The sequence below is a fragment of the Scyliorhinus torazame genome, chromosome 9 (genome assembly GCF_047496885.1).
Source record: "Scyliorhinus torazame isolate Kashiwa2021f chromosome 9, sScyTor2.1, whole genome shotgun sequence".
Lineage (NCBI taxonomy): Eukaryota > Metazoa > Chordata > Chondrichthyes > Carcharhiniformes > Scyliorhinidae > Scyliorhinus > Scyliorhinus torazame.
The window spans coordinates 59,776,533-59,797,229 of record NC_092715.1 but is presented as its reverse complement, the minus strand read 5'-3'; the positions used below and the strand labels follow the sequence as shown (position 1 = coordinate 59,797,229).

General features: G+C 52.2%; 1 protein-coding gene across 1 annotated transcript in view; it reads left to right on the top strand.

The window, feature by feature from the left end:
- Positions 1–20,697, top strand: part of LOC140429234 (uncharacterized) — a 188,588-nt gene that overhangs the window by 120,589 nt on the left and 47,302 nt on the right. Inside the window, exons 6-9 of the mRNA XM_072515986.1 lie at positions 11–132; positions 2,359–2,508; positions 17,114–17,263; positions 18,820–18,967. Of these exons, the coding sequence (XP_072372087.1) occupies positions 11–132; positions 2,359–2,508; positions 17,114–17,263; positions 18,820–18,967 (570 nt within the window). The remainder of the gene's footprint in view (positions 1–10; positions 133–2,358; positions 2,509–17,113; positions 17,264–18,819; positions 18,968–20,697) is intronic.

Sequence of the window (20,697 nt, the reverse complement as noted above, 5' to 3'; positions counted from 1 at the left end):
GTTTACACAGTGTGATTTCTGCCTTGGAGGCAGCAATTTCGATGGATTTAAAGCCAAGTTGGTGCTCCTCTCTTGAAGATCTTGCTGTCAAATCTGCACGGCCTGGATTTGAGTCACTAAAAAATTTGCCTGGTACGACCATCACTTTCAATTACTTTTTATTCTTTCAATGGGGTGTGGGTGTCGCTGGGAAGGCCAGCAGTTGTTGTCCAATGCTAATTACTCTTGAACTGAGTGGCTTGCTGGGCTATTTCAGAGGGCATTCAGAGTGAATCATATTAGGGTGGCAGGGTGGCGCAGTGGTTAGCACTGCTCCGTCACGGCGCTGAGGACCCAGGTTCGATCCCGGCCCTGGGTCACTGTCCATGTGGAGTTTGCACATTCTCCCTGTGTCTACATGGGTCTTGCCCCCACAACCCAGAAAGATGTGCAGGGTAGGTGGATTGGCCATGCTAAATTGCCCCTTAATTGGAAAAAAAAGAATTGGGTACTTAAAAAATTTTTTTTAAGAGGTCAACCAAAATACTGTGGGTCTGGAGTTACAGGTAGGCCAGACCAGGTAAGGATGGCAGATTTCCTTCCCGAAAGGGACATTAGTATACAGGATGGGATTTTTACAATTGACAATGGTTTCACGGTCACCACAGCAACATAGAAATTAGGAGCAAGAGTCGGCCATTAATGGGATACAAATGAGATTTATGCCGGCCTCTGGCAGGATTTCCAACCTGCCATGGCATGCACCAGCAGAACAACCCACTGAAAATGATTTTGGGGCCTCCCGCCATATATCACCCCCCGCCCATGCCTGCCATCGGACCCGCTGGCGGAAGCTTGGGACAATTCCACCCACAGTGTTCCTATTTTCAGGCATAAATGGCCTATCCCTAATTTTACGATTATGCCCTTTCTTGTTCAGGATTCCTCTACCAGATGAAATAGTTTCTCTGTATCTACTGTATCAAAATCTTTGATCATTTTAACACCTGAATTAGATCATTCCTCAACCTTCTGAACTCTCTTAAATAACAATGTGACATTTGCAATTTTCCAATCGAAAGGATTGCAAGATTCTTAAATCTTAGATCTTTGGAAAATTTTGCCTAATGCATCTCAAATTTCTGCCATTATATTGGGTTGAGCCATCAGATCCCATGGTTTTCTCCATTACCATTTAAAAAAAACTTGTATTAAGTTGACTAAGTTCCTGCATTTACTTAGGGGGGGTGAATGCACCGCTTCCCCAGCTGTGTATTTCTCAGCGGCGAGCCGTCGCTGGTAGCGGAATCCTCCGTCCCCACCCCCGGCCAGTGGGATTTCCCATTGTAGCCACCCCACGCTTCTGGGAAACCCCAGGTTCTTTTCAGCAGATGCTGCCCTTTTAAAACTTGTCTCTCTCCAACCACCACACTTGTGACTGAATTCCTGACTAGAGGCACTTTCGATGTTTGGAGCTTGCACAAAGGCATGGAATTTTGGTAGAGTCAGTGATCACTACTTCAAGCAGTGGAGCTTCCTGTCAAGCGAAGCTACATTCTGAAGGACTGAAAAGTGATGGATGGCAACTTATGGCCTAATCTTTATCAGTACCCACTTCAATGGGCGAGCAGGTTTTGGTAATAACAGAACGGGGGAAACCTGATCACATTCCCACCCCTTTAAAGTACATTATTTAGAGCACAGATTGAAGAGGCAGGCTTAGTGACAGCATCTGCACTGCAACTTCGATTTAGCAGGAAGGATTTAGCAGGAAGCAAGAAAGAGAGCTGAACGGTGGGGTTCCTGGCAGCTGATCTGAGGCTGCAGCTACCCACTCACCAAGTTATGGAACTCTTTCGGCACTCCTTCTGGAGCATGAGGAGCCTTGTAGTCTTCTTCCCCACACTCTATCTGTTAATAGCAGTGCCCATGTCAATGGCTTTTAATATAAGACTTTTAACAAGTGCAAATTGCACACCAAACATTTTAAGCTGTTGTGCTGGGAATTGAAGTAGAAAAATGTGCATCTTAGAAGGTTTTGTCATGGCTATGAGTCAATGTTGCATCCTTTTCAAGAACTTTGTCAGGGCTGGATTCAAGTCTGAGGAAAGTCATTAAATGGGATGAAACAGTGGCCAACAAATGCTGGTAAACACTGCTTGAGTTTCTCCATCTTGCAGTTGCTTTTAATAGACTGTTGTTCATCGTGCATTTACATCAGCGCAGTTCACGCATTCCTTTCTGAAGTGCAAGTGAAACGAAAACATTTTTAACCCATTAGTGCCTGTAACATTTAAGAAAGTGATTACCTTTTTTTGACATGTCGCACGTTTGAGGTTTATCACAGTGTCTGTTTTTTTTTTTCGAATTTGCTTTCAGTTCCTCAGTCCCCAACAATTGTTCCCCAGGAGCCAAACACTGCAACAAGCACCACAATAACCGTCTACTGGACAGTTGGGAAGGAAGATGTCATTGATTATTTCCAGGTGTACTGTATGGAAGAATCAGAGGGCAACAGAGAGCAAAGTGGTAGGGCCTTAACATCAAATGGTCTCCATTTTTGAATATTGCAAGAATGTAGTGAACAGTAACTATGAAGTAATTGTCGTAATTTCATGAATAGTACATCTTGTTTTTGATTTTTTTAAATTAACTCAGGAACTCCATTTAAGTTAATTTCAGTAATTATCCATTTCACCTCATCACAATCTCACAAATGAAATGAACAATACAGGGGAAGATTTTCTCTGCTGCTGTGTGTCAGCAATAGGGTAAATAGAGTGGAAGGATTTCCCAACGTTTGCTATTCTAGTTAAATCATAAATTTGTCCAACAGAATGTGTTTATGGCCCTGCTAGAAATGTCAATGAGGCGGAGAGGGGTCATGTGACCTGAGGGCAGGTGCGGCTGCGATTTTGCGAGCTCTGGCTCTGCTCTTTTGATGCTTTATTTTATCTGAGTGCACATTTCATAATTGTCTTTCGTTTTGGGATATATGTCTTACGCTATGTCCCTAGATGATCCTGATCGGGGTTTTGAGATGTGACGGTGTTGCGATGAGCGGAGATTCGCCCGGAGGTGCTGTAGTGAGCGGGGGTTCGCCCCAGCCGTGTTGTGGTGAGCGGGATTTCACCCCGGCCATGCTGTGATGAGCAGGGGTTCTCCCTGGCGGTGCTGTGGTGACCGGGATTCACCCCGAAGGTGCTGTGGTTAGTGAGGGTTCACCCCGGCGGTGCTGTGGTTAGTGAGGGTTCACCCTGGCGGTGCTGTGGTTAATGGGGGTTCACCCCGGCGGTGCTGTGGTGAGTGGGGGTTCACCCCGGCGGTGCTGTGGCGAGTGGGGGTTCACCCCGGCGGTGCTGTGGCGAGTGGGGGTTCACCGCGGCAGTGCTGTGGTGAGTGCGGGTTCACCCCGGCGGTGCTGTTGTGAGTGGGGGTTCACCGCGGCAGTGCTGTGGTTAGTGAGGGTTCACCCTGGCGGTGCTGTGGTTAATGGGGGTTCACCCCGGCGGTGCTGTGGTGAGTGGGGGTTCACCCCGGCGGTGCTGTGGCGAGTGGGGGTTCACCCCGGCGGTGCTGTGGCGAGTGGGGGTTCACCGCGGCAGTGCTGTGGTGAGTGCGGGTTCACCCCGGCAGTGCTGTGGTGAGTGCGGGTTCACCCCGGCGGTGCTGTGGTGAGTGGGGGTTCACCCCGGCGGTGCTGTGGTTAGTGAGGGTTCACCCTGGCGGTGCTGTGGTTAATGGGGGTTCACCCCGGCGGTGCTGTGGTGAGTGGGGGTTCACCCCGGCGGTGCTGTGGCGAGTGGGGGTTCACCCCGGCGGTGCTGTGGCGAGTGGGGGTTCACCGCGGCAGTGCTGTGGTGAGTGCGGGTTCACCCCGGCAGTGCTGTGATTAGTGGGGGTTCACCCCGGCGGTGCTGTGGTGAGTGGGGGTTCACCCCGGCGGTGCTGTTGTGAGTGGGGGTTCACCGCGGCAGTGCTGTGGTGAGTGCGGGTTCACCCCGGCAGTGCTGTGATTAGTGGGGGTTCACCCCGGCGGTGCTGTGGTGAGTGGGGGTTCACCCCGGCGGTGCTGTGGTGAGTGGGGGTTCACCCCGGCGGTGCTGTGGTGAGCAGGGGTTCACCCCGGCGGTGCTGTGGTGAGCGGGGGTTCACCCTGGCGGTGCTGTGGTGAGCAGGGGTTCACCCCGGCGGTGCTGTGGTGAGCGGGGGTTCACCCTGGCGGTGCTGTGGTGAGTGGGGGTTCACCCCGGCGGTGTTGTGGTGAGTGGGGGTTCACCCCGGCGGTGCTGTGGTGAGTGGGGGTTCACCCCGGCGATGTTGTGGTGAGTGGGGGTTCACCCCGGCGATGTTGTGGTGAGTGGGGGTTCACCCCGGCGGTGCTGTGGTGAGTGGGGGTTCACCCCGGCGGTGCTGTGGTGAGTGGGGGTTCACCCCGGCGGTGCTGTGGTGAGCGGGGGTTCACCCTGGCGGTGCTGTGGTGAGTGGGGGTTCACCCCGGCGGTGTTGTGGTGAGTGGGGGTTCACCCCGGCGGTGCTGTGGTGAGTGGGGGTTCACCCCGGCGATGTTGTGGTGAGTGGGGGTTCACCCCGGCGATGTTGTGGTGAGTGGGGGTTCACCCCGGCGGTGCTGTGGTGAGTGGGGGTTCACCCCGGCGGTGCTGTGGTGAGTGGGGGTTCACCCCGGCGGTGCTGTGGTGAGTGGGGGTTCACCCCGGCGGTGCTGTGGTGAGTGGGGGTTCACCCCGGCAGTGCTGTGGTGAGCGGGGGTTCACCCTGGCGGTGCTGTGGTGAGTAGAGGTTCACCCTGGCGGTGCTGTGGTGAGTAGAGGTTCACCCTGGCGGTGCTGTGATTAGTGGGGGTTCACCCCGGCGGTGCTGTGGTGAGTGGGGGTTCACCCCGGCAGTGCTGTGATTAGTGGGGGTTCACCCCGGCGGTGCTGTGGTGAGTGGGGGTTCACCCTGGCGGTGCTGTGATTAGTGGAGGTTCACCCTGGCGGTGCTGTGGTGAGCGGGGGTTCATCCCGGCGGTGCTGTGGTGAGCGGGGGTTCATCCCGGCGGTGCTGTGGTGAGCGGGGGTTCATCCTGGCGGTGCTGTGGTGAGTGGGGGTTCACCCCGGCGGTGCTGTGGTGAGCGGGGGTTCATCCCGGCGGTGCTGTGGTGAGTGGGGGTTCACCCCGGCGGTGCTGTGGTGAGCGGGGGTTCATCCCGGCGGTGCTGTGATTAGTGGGGGTTCACCCCGGCGGTGCTGTGGTGAGTGGGGGTTCACCCCGGCGGTGCTGTGGTGAGCGGGGGTTCATCCCGGCGGTGCTGTGATTAGTGGGGGTTCACCCCGGCGGTGCTGTGGTGAGTGGGGGTTCACCCCGGCGGTGCTGTGATTAGTGGGGGTTCACCCTGGCGGTGCTGTGGTGAGTGGGGGTTCACCCTGGCGGTGCTGTGATTAGTGGGGGTTCACCCCGGGGGTGCTGTGGTGAGTGGGGGTTCACCCCGGCGGTGCTGTGGTGAGTGGGGGTTCACCCCGGCGGTGCTGTGGTGAGCGGGGGTTCACCCTGGCGGTGCTGTGGTGAGTAGAGGTTCACCCTGGCGATGTTGTGGTGAGTGGGGGTTCACCCCGGCGGTGCTGTGGTGAGTGGGGGTTCACCCCGGCGGTGCTGTGGTGAGTGGGGTTCACCCCGGCGGTGCTGTGGTGAGTGGGGGTTCACCCAGGCAGTGCTGTGGTGAGCGGGGGTTCACCCCGGCGGTGCTGTGGTGAGCGGGGGTTCACCGCGGCAGTGCTGTGGTGAGTGCGGGTTCACCCCGGCGGTGCTGTTGTGAGTGGGGGTTCACCCTGGCAGTGCTGTGGTGAGTGGGGGTTCACCCTGGCGGTGCTGTGGTGAGTGGGGGTTCACCCCGGCGGTGCTGTGGTGAGCGGGGGTTCACCCAGGCAGTGCTGTGGTGAGCGGGGGTTCACCCTGGCGGTGCTGTGGTGAGTGGGGGTTCACCCAGGCAGTGCTGTGGTGAGCGGGGGTTCACCCTGGCGGTGCTGTGGTGAGTGGGGGTTCACCCAGGCAGTGTTGTGGTGAGCGGGGGTTCACCCTGGCGGTGCTGTGGCGAGTGGGGGTTCACCCCGACGCTGCTGTGGTGAGTGCGGGTTCACCCCGGCGGTGCTGTGGTGAGTGCGGGTTCACCCCGGCGGTGCTGTGGTGAGCGGGGGTTCACCCTGGCGGTGCTGTGGTGAGTGGGGGTTCACCCCGGCGGTGCTGTGGTGAGTGGGGGTTCACCCCGGCGGTGCTGTGGTGAGCGGGGGTTCACCCTGGCGATGTTGTGGTGAGCGGGGGTTCACCCTGGCGGTGCTGTGGTGAGTAGAGGTTCACCCCGGCAGTGCTGTTGTGAGTGGGGGTTCACCCCGGCTGTGCTGTGATTAGTGGGGGTTCACCCCGGCAGTGCTGTGGTGAGTAGAGGTTCACCCCGGCAGTGCTGTTGTGAGTGGGGGTTCACCCCGGCTGTGCTGTGATTAGTGGGGGTTCACCCCGGCGGTGCTGTGGTGAGTGGGGGTTCACCCTGGCGGTGCTGTTGTGAGTGGGGGTTCACCCTGGCGGTGCTGTGGTGAGTGGGGGTTCACCCCGGCAGTGCTGTGATTAGTGGGGGTTCACCCCGGCGGTGCTGTGGTGAGTGTGGGTTCACCCCGGCAGTGCTGTGATTAGTGGGGGTTCACCCCGGCAGTGCTGTGATTAGTGGGGGTTCACCCGGGCGGTGCTGTGATTAGTGGGGGTCACCCCGGGGGTGCTGTGGTGAGTGGGGGTTCACCCCGGCGGTGCTGTGGTGAGTGGGGGTTCACCCCGGGGGTGCTGTGATTAGTGGTTCACCCCGGGGGTGCTGTGGTGAGTGGGGTTCACCCCGACGGTGCTGTGGTGAGTGGGGGTTCACCCTGGCGGTGCTGTTGTGAGTGGGGGTTCGCCCCGGCGGTGCTGTGGTGAGTGGGGTTCACCCCGGGGGTGCTGTGGTGAGTGGGGGTTTGCCCCGGCAGTGCTGTGGTGAGCGGGGGTTCACCCTGGCGGTGCTGTGGTGAGTGGGGGTTCACCCAGGCAGTGCTGTGGTGAGTGGGGGTTCACCCTGGCGGTGCTGTGATGAGCAGGGCTTCACCCTGACGGTGCTGTGATGAGCAGGGCTTCACCCTGGCGGTGCTGTGTGCATCCGGATGATGGGCACCATTGAGAATGTTGTTATAGATGAGGATCTCGGCTCCATGGAGCTTGTCTTTGGAGCTCGCTTTGAGGAGGTGGAGGCTCAGGAGAGAATATTTGTATTCAATAGAGCACAATTATGAAATATGGACCAGGATAAAATAAAGGATTAAAAGACGAGCAGAGCCAGAGCTTGGGAAAACGCTTCCCTGGTAACAGTGCTTTTCGATTCATTGAGATCCTGCTGCACGGTGTGTCGTCTATCCTGATGGGGTCAGGAAGTAGGGGCTGGACAAGGAGTGTCCATGAGCCAGGTGCAAGAGGTGGGAAGTGATTTTCCCATTGAGTTTGAAAATTGGCTCCCATGCTTTAGTAATCTTGAAGTTGGGTGTATCAGGCTCGACAGAGCACACTGTGTCTGGTCTTTGAGGCCTGGGGTCGGTTGGGCCCTCCGATCACTGGCCCTATATTATCCTGTTCTCAAAGCTCATTGTGAGGAGTTTAAAGTGGCTGATCGTGTTGAGTCATCTCCCCTGGCCAGGGCCTAGGCTGTGGATTCATTGGGCACTGGGGCGGCAGCATGGTGAAGTTAACTTCGTTCGTGGGTATCCTGGAAAGATCCTGAGGAATGTTCGACAATCCTGTCATGGCTTTGGTCTTTTAGAGCAAAATAGATGGTGCTATTATCCAGCAGTTCTTCAATAATCTTGCACGTTACTCCCTTGTGATTATGTTGTTTATTTTTTCTTCTATAAATTTAGAGTACCCAATTATTTTTTTCCAATTAAGGGGCAGTTTGGTGTGGTCAATCCAGCTACCCTGCACATCTTTGGGTTGTGGGGTCGAAACCCACGCAAACATGGGGAGAATGTGCAAACTCCACACGGACAGTGTGATTATGTTGTTTATTATTTGTTGTCTTTTCTCCTGTAAGGGCGGTGAGGGTGAGCACGAGGGCGAGAGTCGCACGTTATCAAGTTCTAGCATAAACCATGTTGAGTCGATTATGCGGAATGGGGTCGCTGCACAGTTTTACTCTTCCTTGTCATTATGTGTTAGAATCTTTGTGGTTATGGGAGGGAAGTCCTTTTTGGACCCTAACCCAAACCCTAACTCCTTATCTCATTTATAATGAAGATGAGCGGAGCCACAGTAGGGTGATATAGTGGTTGGTGTGGAGCTGGAATCTCACTGAGATTGAAGGTAGCCCCCCACAGTTAGAGATAACTGTATCTGGTCTTTATTTTGTTTATTGTTATTATGAATGTAAGAATCCATGCTCGTTGCCTTCGATGGCCCGAGAGGTTTATGTATCCTGGGAGCACTGGGTTTCTTCTGACTTTTCCTTGATGTTGTAGTGTTTTCTGAGTCTTTTTTTCTTTTGAGCTATTAGAATAGGAAGAATTAAGTGGTGGCGCAAGCTGAGGTGGGCTTGATCAATCCTTGACTGATTTGTTGAGGAAAGAGATTGTTTCCATGTCTCTACGTTGTTAGAGCCCTTCCCTCGTGTGGGAGTAGGTTTGATGGGAGAGTTAGGTCACCCTGCAGCCATGTCTCTGTAATCCCGACTATGCTTAGCACTGTTGCTTCACAGTGCCAGGGTCTCAGGTCCCGGCTTGGGTCGCTGTCTGTGCGGAGTCTGCACATTCTCCCCGTGTCTGCATGGCTTTTCTCCGGGTGCTCCGGTTTCCTCCCACAAGTTCCGAAACACGTGCTGTTAGATGAATTGGGCATTCTGAATTCTCCCTCAGTGTACCCGAACTGGCGCCGGAATGTGGCGACTAGGGAATTTTCACAGTAACTTCATTGCAGTATTAATGTAAGCTTAATAAAGATTATTATTATTACTTGCCCTCGGACATCAGACCCGGTCTTGCCCATGTGTAACCCATCCAGTTTGTACTGATCCCATTCCTCTCAACAGTATTTAAGGTGGTATATCAGTTTTGCATAGAAATGGCCTCAGACGATTGCTGCACTACCTGCCTAGTCCTCTTACTCTGCCTGGAGGTTATCCATTCCTTTCCTGCCTCTGGAGTCTTAGCCTGTAGTGTGACCACCTGTCTATACATGCTACCCATGATACCCTCCATCTTGCAAATGCCCCACAGTGTCCCCGGCCGCCGCTCGAGCTCAGAAATCTGGGATTGGTCGGTAATTCCCGACCCATGGCTTTGAGCTCACCTGCCGTGACTTACCCCTAATAATATAGCCTTACAAACTATAAACCACAAAATATAGACCTTAAAAACTCTTAAGTATAAAAATGGTAAAACTTACCTGACTGCACTCACCCAATCAGCTGCTTCCCCTTGCCCTGCGCCACTTTTGAATCCTGATATAACCTCAGGAGCTCTGAACTCCAAGCTAGTGCTCAGATAGAGATGAAAATTATTTCTAAACACCTAGTTGTCCATTCACACTCTTGCCCTCTCTGTCTGATATTGTAGCTGACCCAGGTGTGTAAGCTGTCACTAGATATTTGAATAGTTTCTGTATGAATTTCTCCCCCATGGCAACCAGATCACATAGGTCTATCTCCAAGGGGAGATGTTTAGTATGACCTCACCATCCCAATCTCCAGAGTGTTCTGTTTCACTGGAAGTCAAAGGAGACATTTTAAAACATAACCATCTATAAGGTCCAGTGTTTGTAACAAATGGTGTAATTAATTACTGTACAGTGCACATTTGTTACACGTTCCACATGTGAGTATAATAGTTCACTTATACATCCCCCCTTTCCTTGGCAAGAGTCCGAGACTAAACCAGACTCTTTGGTGTAATATTTGACCCCAAGATGATCCTCCAACCACTATATCTGAGTCATCACTAATTTCCACCTCCATAACATTCCCCAATTCTGCCTCAGCTCATTTGCTGCTAAAATCATCATCCATGCATTTGTAACCTCTAGACTTGGCTATTCTAAAATAACCCCTGTAATATTCCATGCGGGACCTACGGGGTGGGAATGCTTGTCATAGAATCATAGAGTTAACATTGCAGAAGGAGGCCATTCGGCCCATCGAGTTTGCACCGGCCCTTAGAAAGTGCACCCTACTTAACCATTTTGAACGTTAAGGGCAATTTATCATGGCCAATCCACCTAACCTGCACATCTTTGGACTATGGGAGGAAACCAGGCACCCGGAGAAAACCCACGCACACACGGGGAGGATGAGCAGACTCCGCACAGACAGTGACCTAAGCCGGGAATCGAACCTGGGACCCTGACGATATAAAGCAACAGTGCTAACCATGTGCTACCATGCCAGCACATGCGGAGTACGAGCTCCTTCAGTGGGGGTGCGGTAACTTAATTACCCAGTGTATATAAGGTCGGCCAGTAAGGCATCGACCAAAGAGGAACCCGGTAGGAGTAAACCGGGAAGTGTATATATATATTGTTTGTAAATAAAACTTTGATCTTATTTTTACTCGGTGTGGACTTCCCGTGTCCTTGTTAAACTCCCGGATGGCCTTCCTCATTCTACCCTCCATACATTTGAGATCATCTAAAACTCTGCTGCCTGTGTCCAAATTTGCAACAGGTTCTGTTCACCTATCGCCCCCGTGGTCGCTGACCTACACTGGCTCCCAGTTAAACAATCCTAGGTTTTAAAATTCTCATCCTTGTTCACAAATGGCTCTATGGCCATGTCGCTCCTTATCACTAAAATTCCTCCACTCCCACAGCCCTCCCAGATATCTGCACTCATCTAATTCTGGCCTCTTTAATATCCCTCATGTTAATTGCTCCACAATTTGGTGGCTATTCCTTCAGTTGCCCAGGTCCTGGAATTCCCTTCCTAATTCCTCTACACCCCTTCTCTATCTTCCCTTGCGATACTTCCTGAAACCTTTTGACCTTGTCTACTTTCTGTGGTAGCAAATTTCACAGATTCGCCACTCTCTGGGTGAAGAAATTTCTCCTCACCTCAGTCCTAAAAGGTTTACCCCTTAACCTCAAACTATGACCCCTAGTTCTGGGTTCCCCCACCGTCAGGAACAGTCTATCTGAATCTATCCTTCCAAACTCCAATGAATATAATCCTAACCGACTTAGTCTCTCCTCATATAACATCCCAGGAATCAGTCTGGTAAACCTTTGCTGCATTCCCTTCATAGCAATAACATCCTTCCTCAGATAAGGACACCAAAACTGCACACAATACTCCAGGTGTGGCCTCACCAATGCCCTTTGCTTTGATAAAGAGTCATCTGGCCATGTCACCTGTCTTGGTCTCCCGCGCATGCGGAGTTGGGGGCAGCCCAATCCTGCGCACACGCAGGTGGGCCGCGCCATCCTGCGCATGCGCGGGGAATGTCTTACGCGTGCTGGCCCCTCACCAACATGGCGCCAATGTTCTGGGGCCGCGCGCGGAAGGAGGTAGGCCTGGAGGCGGGGAGAGGCCGGCCCGCCGATTGGTGGGCCCCGATCGCGGGGCAGACCCCATCGGAGGCCCCCCCTTCTGAAGGAGCCCCCCCCCACAGACCGCCCCCCCCAAGCGTTCCCGCAGAGTTCCCGCCGGCAGCGACCAGGGGTGGGCGGCGCTGGCGGGAACCTGTCATGTCGTAGCGGCCGCTCGGCCCATCCGGGACGGAGAATCGCCGCTCGCCGTTTGCAGCGATTCTCCGAGTGGCCTGGCGTGAATCACGCGCCGCTGCTTTCGGGGGGTGGGAGAATCGCGTACGGGGACGGGGCAGCGTGGCGCAATTCGCGTGGCGCCCCGGCGATTCTCCCACCCGGCGATCGCGCCCTATGTTTTTGTTTCAGGTTCCAGCATCCGCAGTTATTTGCTTTAATCACCAATGCCCTATACAATTGCACTAAAACATCTCTATTCCTATACTCAAATCCTTGCACTGTGGTGGCCAAAATACCATTTGCTTTCTTTACTGATGCATGAGGACACAAAGGTGTCGCTGAGTATTCACTTCTCTCAATTTACCCATTCAAATAATAATCGGCCTTTCTATTTTTGCTACCGAAGTGGATAACCTCACATTTATCCACATGATATTGCAACTGCCAAGCATATGTCCATTCACTCAGCATGTATAATCCTGCTGAAGCATCTCTGCATCCTCCTCACAGCTCACCCTCCAACCCAACTTTGTAGCATCTGCAAATTTGGAGATAATATATTTAGTTCCCTCATACAAATCATTAATAAATAATGTGAACAGTTGGGGTCCTGGCACAGATCGCTGCAGTACCCAGTAGTCACTGCCTGACAATCAGAAGACCCATTTATTTCTATTTTTTGCTTCCTGCCTGCTAACCATCTTTCTATCCATCTCAAGATACTATCCATAATCTCATACGCTTTAACTTTACATAGTAATCTGCTCTGTGAGACCTTGTTGGAAGCCTTCTGAAAATCTAAATAAACCACATCCAGTGGTTCTCCTTGGTCAACTCTACTGGTTACATCTTCAAAGAATTCTAGTAGATTTGTCAAGCATGATTTTCCTTGTGTACATCCATGCTGATTTTGTCTGATTATACCGCTGCTTTCCAAATGATATAAGGGGCGAAATTCTCCGCCCCGCCCCGCCACATTTCTGCCCCGACCCGCCGGGGGATGCTCCTTTACACCGGCCGGTCAATGGGGTTTCCCATTGTGGGGCAGCCCCACTCCGTCGGGAAACCCCCGGGCGCCGGCAAAACGGAGACTCCCGCCGGCGGAGAATGACGCCCTACATCTCACTCCTGTTTTCAAAAGCCTTGTGGAACCACATCAGGCCTGATGTTATGTTTAAAATATCAAGCTAGTCTGTTTTACTAATGTTGAGCAATCTAGTAAGAAAGAGCCACCTGATTATTTATAGGATGGAGACAAATGTTTTCCAATGGTTTGCATGGCTGAAGTAATAAAAGCTGCAAATGTAGGGCCTGATCTTCCAACCACAGTCAGATTGGCACTCCCTTCCTGTTTACTTACACTTCAGGACCCGGTTTGGGTGAGAATAGTGCAGAGCAACGGGTTCCCGAGGCCTACAGTGGAGCGCAGAAGGTAATTTCCAGTCAGTGTGCAGGTGATCAGTGAAGGGGGTGTGGGGGGGTTGTGTGGTCGGTGGGAGTTGTGGGGTGGTCGGTAAGGGGGGGGGGGGGTTTGGTGTATGGGGGGGTGATCAGGAGAGAGTGGTCAGGTGGTCAGTGGGTGGGGTGGTCGTGGGGGGTGATGAGGGTCAGGTGATTAGTGGAAGAGGATCAGGTGGATGGGGGTTGGGTGATCATTCGGGGGGGGGGGCTATTTGGTTGCCAGTGGGGAGTATTGGGGCAGAACCAGGGAGGGTGGGGTGGTGGTTGAAGGGGTCGGGTGTGTGGGAGCTAATCAGTTGGGGGGGGGGGGATGTGGGTGATAGTTGGGATGTTGTGGGTGGTGGGAGGTAGTCGGGTGTTTGGGAGGTCAGGAGTCTAATTGGATATGTGGGAGCGTAGGGTGTTGGGTGGGTTTGGGGGGTTGGTGGGTAGTCGGGTGTTTGGAGGCTAATTAATGGGGGGTCTTGGCTGGCAGTTGGGAGGGTGAATGTTAGTCGAGATATTGGGGGGGTCAGGAGGTTAATCAGGTGTGTGGGAGCATGGTCAGAGGTTTTGGGGGGGGATGGTTGGGTGTCTGGTGGTTAATCGGGTGTCTGGAAGTTTTGTTTATCAGAAATTTAGAGTACCCAATTATATTTTTCCAAAGGTGCAATTTAGTGTGGCCAATCCACCTAACCAGCACATCTTTGGGTTGTGGGGGTGAAACAAGGAGAATGTGCAAACTCCACACGGACAGTAACCCAGGGCCGGGATTCGAACCCAGGTCCTCAGCGCCATAGACCCAGTGCTAACCACTGCGCTACGTGCTGCCCCTGGGTGTGGAAGTTAATCAGTGCAGGGGGTGTCGTTGAGGTGGGTGGTGGTCAGCCGTGGAGTTGGGGGGCCAGGGCGATAATCAAGTGTGTAGGACGGCAGTCAGACGTTGGGGGTGGTCAGGCGGATGGGAGGTGATCTGGAGGGTAATTGAGAGGATGGGAAGGTAGTTGGGGTATAGTTGGGGCTATCCTGTTGGGGGTTGGGAGGTATTGCGTGGGGGGGGGGGGGTCCAGTGGGCATCACTTTTAGTTACCCAGAAGTTAGAAGTTGTAATTTTTCTAACTTATCCTCATCACTATTCTGGTGGTACAGTCAGAACCATCCGAAGTCTACCATTTAAACTGGAATATCAGATGGTTCTCAGTCCACTGTCCCTTAGCGCATTTTTTGGGTACCCTCTGTGCCACAGACATTGGACTTTTGAGCTGAGCTAAAATGTTGTAACTAACTTTAAAATATTAGTCAGCAAAATTTGCGGATGCTGGAATCTGAAACAAGAGTAGAGGATGTTGAAAAACTCAGGCAGCATCTGTAAGGAGAAACAGCAGAGATAACCTTTCGAGTCATAGAAACCATAGAAACCCTACAGTACAGAATGAGGCCATTTGGCACACCGAGTCTGCACCAACCCTCTGAAAGAGCATCCTATCCAGGCCTCCATCCTATCCCCTGCAAACCCATCTAAACTGCACATCATTGGACACTAAGGGGCAATTTATCAAGGTCAATCCACCCAATCGGCACATCTTTGGACTGTGGGAGGAAACCAGAGCACCCGGAGGAAACCCACGCAGACACGGGATGAATATGCAAACTCTGCACAGACAGTCACCCAAGGCCAGAATTGAACCCGGGTACCTGGTGCTGTGAGGCAGCCATGCTAACCACTGTAACACCGTGCCACCCTAAGAGTCCTTTGGCTCTTTGTCAGAACTGAAGGGAAAGCGAATGTGTCAGAACTGTGGGAGGTTGCAACAAAAAGTAAACACAAGGCTCCCACACCTGCTTCCTGCAAGAACTCCATCCCATTCTCCAAGTTTCTCTGCCCTTTGTATCTATGCTGATGATGTCACCTTTGAAAATGGGTGCATCTGATATGTTTGCTTATTTCCTTAACCGTGGTTTTCCCCCCACCTGTGGTTGACATGGCTTTCAATTGGGTTTGACCCATTTCCCTCATGTCTGCCCTCACCCTTTCCCCTCCTTCCCAGAACCATGGCAGGGTCCCCCTTGTCCTCACTTTTCACCCCACTATTCAAAGGTTCATCCTCCATAATTTCCGCCAACTCTAGCGCAATGCTGCCACGAAACATATCTTCTGCTCACCGTCTACTGTCAGCATACCGCAGGGACTACTCCCTCAATGAAACCCTGGTTCATTCATTCATCACGCCCAACTCCACCTCCTTTTACCTCCTCCCTCCTCACCGGTCAAGGCCCCAAATACTCCTGTCAGGTTAAGCAGTGTTTCACTTCCACTTCCTTCAATTTGTCTATTGTATTCACTGTTCCCAATCTTGTCTCCTCTACATTAGGGTGACTATACCCAGACTGGGTGACCGCTTTGCGGAACATCTTCGCTCAGTCCGCAAGCATGACCCCAACCTTCCCATTGGTTGCTACCTTAACTCAGCATCCTGCTGTCATGCCCACATGTGAGTCCTTGGCCACCTGTAATGCTCCAGTAAAGCCCAGCATAAGCTGGAGGAGCAGCATCTCATATTCCAGCTGGGCACATTGCAGCCCTCAGGACTCAACATGGAGTTTGGCAGCTTTAGATTTTTATCTTTCTCCTCCAACTTAAACTCCTCTTTTCCATATATCCCATACATATGTTCCTTCAATACATATCCCTATCTAGGGAGGCAGCTAGGCCCTATAATAGGAAGTAGCTAGGCCCTATATCAGGAGACAGCTAGGCCCTATATCGGGAGGCAACTAGGCCCTTTATCAAGAGACAGCTAGGCCCTATATCAGGAGGCAGCTAGGCCCTATATCAGGAGACAGGTAGGCCCTATATCGGGAGGCAACTAGGCCCTTTATCAAGAGACAGCTAGGCCCTATATCAGGAGGCAGCTAGGCCCTATATCGGGAGGCAGTTAGGCCCTATATTGGGAGGCAGTTAGGCCCTAACTTGGGAGGCAGTTAGGCCCTAACTTGGGAGGCAGTTAGGCCCTAACTTGGGAGGCAGCTGTGCTCTATATCGGGAGGCAACTAGGCCCTTTATCAAGAGACAGCTAGGCCCTATATCAGGAGGCAGCTAGGCCCTATATCGGGAGGCAGCTAGGCCCTATATTGGGAGGCAGTTAGGCCCTAACTTGGGAGGCAGTTAGGCCCTAACTTGGGAGGCAGCTGGGCTCTATATCGGGGGACAGCTAGGCCCTATATCAGGAGACAGCTAAGCCCTATATCGGGAGGTAGCTAGGCCCTATATCAGGAGGTAGCTAGGCCCTATATCAGGAGACAGCTAGGCCCTATATCAGGAGGCAGCTAGGCCTTATATCGGGAGGCATCTAGGCCCTATATCGGGAAGCAGCTAGGCCATAACCTGGGAGGCAGCTCGGCTCTAAATAGGGAGGCAGCTAGGCTCTATACCGGGGGACAGCTAGGCCCTATATCAGGAGACAGCTAAGCCTTATATCGGGAGGTAGCTAGGCCCATATCGGGAGGTAGCTAGGCCCATATCGGGAGGCAGCTAGGCCCTATATCGGGAGGCAGCTAGGTCCTATATCGGGAGACAGCTCAGCCCTACGTCAGGAGGCAGCTAGGCCCTAACCTGGGTGGCAGCTAGGCCCTATATTGGGAGGTAGCTAGGCTCTATATTGGGAGGCATGCCCTATCTTGGAAGATAGGCTACCTAATCTATATCTGTTTCCTTCAGAAGAAAGATTGTTATGCAATTAAGGCCTGAAAATAATACTTTTGACAAGTGAATTAACCTCTGAAAGTTGAATGTCAGTGTTTTCTCTTGAACCTACTCAAGTTAGTCTCTTTAAAATTTGCACAGTAGAACCGGAGAATTATAAATTACAGCAGAAATGGAGTAGCTGGATAATGACTCAGTGTATCGACCCTAACTGATCACGCTTGTTTATTTTAAAGGAAGTATAGCCGATGAATACAAGATGGCTGTGAAAGAGAGTTACTGTACGTTGGACAATCTGGAACCAAACCGGTGTTATCTGGTCTGGGTGATGGCAGTGAACTTTGCAGGATGCAGTTTGCCCAGTGAGAAGGTGGTAGTTCAGACTGGTAAGTCCATCCCAGTAATTAAGTAGAAAAAGGAACACCCAGCCTGTAACATCGCTCAAGTGATTATTTGCTAAATATTACATTTTGCCAGAAGTTCTATACAAATGGCTTCCAAGAGTTCAGATCCCTCCTCCAAGGTTCAGCACCCTTAGTTAATGAGTATCTTATCCAATCTATGAAGAGGTTTAGACATGAGAATTGGCAACAGTGCCTTCATGTTAAGGTCAAGGATCCAGCCCGGGTCAGCATTCAGTGAACTGTACTGTGTGTGTGAACATCGGGTCAGAAGAGATTGGGTTTGCATTCAGGTTTTGCGGCCCTCCCTGCCTGCCTGAATACAGCAATGGCTATAGACCGTCCTGTGGAGAGATTCACCTCCACAACTGTGGCCTGGCTGCCAAGGACATTTTTTTGAATTTAAAAGTTAAAAAAGTTGGAGACGGAAGCCTCAAGATTGAGGTACCCTCCCTCAACCTTGCCTGAACTGCAGGCTTCATCTCCTTCCAAGCTCTGCTGTTGACCCTCGGGCTTTGAGAGCCCAGCCCAGTACTTAATTGGACAGTGATCCTGCCCTCTGAACACTAATTAACACATTTTGGGAAAATCACTGGTGGGTGAGTGTTTTCTCCACAGTGCAGAGACGTGACCCCCGTTTGACCCCAATGTCGGTGCCCCAACCCAAAATCCTGCCACCTGTCTGCAGATGATCTTGCCAAAATATCCGGTTTAAAATATATCTGTTTGTCAGGCTCGAGCTAGGATGTCTAACATTAAATTGGAGACTGTTATCAACATGCTCGCGAAGAGTCAGAGCCATTGAACAAGGCCATATTTCATTTGACTTGTTTGTAATTTGTTACACACCTCCCCCAACACGGGCACAAAATGAGAACAATGGTTCAGGCTGGAGATCCCGTCCTGCCTCCAAAAGAGGAGACATGCAGCAGGCCAAGACCAGCTTTGTCCCCCGCGTCACATCAAAGAGCGTTCTCACATGTTTTACTGCAGTAGAGTTTCTAACCTTGTTCCATCATGGCCTTGGGCCTGTCCTTGCCTGCTGCATATATATGCATTCCTTTAGGGAATGATAAGGTGCCGGAACCCTGGTTTATTTTCCTCCTTCAGCTATCCCAAATCGGAAACCTGGGTAAATGTAACTTTTAACTTCCGCCACTGGCATTGTGCATTGGGTTGCCGCTGAACTCAATTGAAAGAAAATGGAGGACGGAGTGGATAACATTGGGTTTCTCCACCCTGCAGGTTAAAAAATAAAATCTACCCCATCAAGGCCAGTTGTAGCTCAACATAGATTGGAAATTGAACCTGGACCTGTGTCAGTGTGACTTGGAGTCACATGGTGTGCTGGACATACCAGCTGAAATTGACCAAGATCATCCTTAATGTTAAGAGTTTTCCCAGGCTTCCAGTGATGGGAATACCATGCTGGCCTGTATATCTTGAAGGAGCGCAGGTATTCTTTTAACAATTAAGAAAATAGTTCACCATATTAGCAGCAGACAGTATCTGATCCAATTTCCCATTTGTCCTTCTCATAGTTCCATCAGCGCCCATCATTAACATTGAGGAGTGTACCGAGTGCTGGGATAGTGCCACTATCCGCTGGATATCAGCAGACCTGGAAGCAGTTGAATACTTTATTCTCGAGTTCCACAGACAAAGTGATTTTAAAAAGTCGACTTTCAGGTCAGTCTGCTTCCACCTGCGAAGACTTCAGGTTTTATTTAACAGCCATTTTATCAAAAGCAGATGCTTGGATCTTACGGAGATCGATTGCGTACAGCGCAGAAGGGGACCATTCGCCTTGTCCTTTCTGTGCTGTCTCTCTGCAGAAATAATATGCCCAGTACCTCTCTCCTCTACAGCCCTGCAAATTTTCTCTCTTTCAGATAATGATCCAGTTCTCCTTTTTCAAAAGCTACAATTGAAGCTGCCTCCATCGCGCTCTCAGGCAGTGTGTTCCAGATCCTGACCACTCGCTCTCGGGCAGTGTGTTCCAGATCCTAACCACTCGCTCTCGGGCAGTGTGTTCCAGATCCTAACCACTCGCTCTCAGGCAGTGTGTTCCAGATCCTAACCACTCGCTCCCGTGCAGTGCGTTCCAGATCCTAACCACTCGCTCTCGGGCAGTGTGTTCCAGATCCTAACCACTCGCTCCCGTGCAGAGTGTTCCAGATCCTAACCACTCGCTCTCGGGCAGTGTGTTCGAGATCCTAACCACTCGCTCTCGGGCAGTGTGTTCCAGATCCTGACCACTCGCTCTCGGGCAGTGTGTTCCAGATCCTAACCACTCGCTCTCGGGCAGTGTGTTCCAGATCCTAACCACTCGTTCTCGGGCAGTGTATTCCAGATCCTAACCACTCGCTCTCGGGCAGTGTGTTCCAGAACCTAACCACTTGCTCTCGGGCAGTGTGTTCCAGATCCTAACCACTCGCTCTCGGGCAGGGTGTTCCAGACCCTAACCACTCGCTCTCGGGCAGTGTGTTCCAGATCCTAACCACTCGCTCTCGGGCAGTGTGTTCCAGATCCTGACCACTCGCTCTCGGGCAGTGTGTTCCAGATCCTAACCACTCGCTCTCGGGCAGCGTGTTCCAGATCCTGACCACTCGCTCTCGGGCAGTGTGTTCCAGATCCTAACCACTCGCTCTCGGGCAGTGTGTTCCAGATCCTAACCACTTGCTCTCGGGCAGTGTGTTCCAGATCCTAACCACTCGCTCTCGGGCAGTGTGTTCCAGATCCTAACCACTCGCTCTCGGGCAGTGTGTTCCAGATCCTAACCATTCGCTCTCGGGCAATGTGTTCCAGATCCTGACCACTCGCTCTCGGGCAGTGTGTTCCAGATCCTAATCACTCGCTCTCGGGCAGCGTGTTCCAGATCCTGACCACTCGCTCTCGGGCAGTGTGTTCCAGATCCTGACCACTCGCTCTCGGGCAGTGTGTTCCAGATCCTAACCACGCGCTCTCGGGCAGTGTGTTCCAGATCCTGACCACTCGCTCTCGGGCAGTGTGTTCCAGATCCTGACCACTCGCTCTCGGGCAGTGTGTTCCAGATCCTAACCACTCGCTCTCGGGCAGTGTGTTCCAGATCCTAACCACTCGCTCTCGGGCAGTGTGTTCCAGATCCTAACCACTCGCTCCCGTGCAGTGTGTTCCAGATCCTAACCACTCGCTCTCGGGCAGTGTGTTCGAGATCCTAACCACTCGCCCTCGGGCAGTGTGTTCCTGATCTTGACCACTCGCTCTCGGGCAGTGTGTTCCAGATCCTAACCACTCGCTCTCGGGCAGTGTGTTCCAGATCCTGACCACTCGCTCTCGGGCAGTGTGTTCCAGATCCTAACCACTCGCTCTCGGGCAGTGTGTTCGAGATCCTAACCACTCGCTCTCGGGCAGTGTGTTCCAGATCCTACCCACTCGCT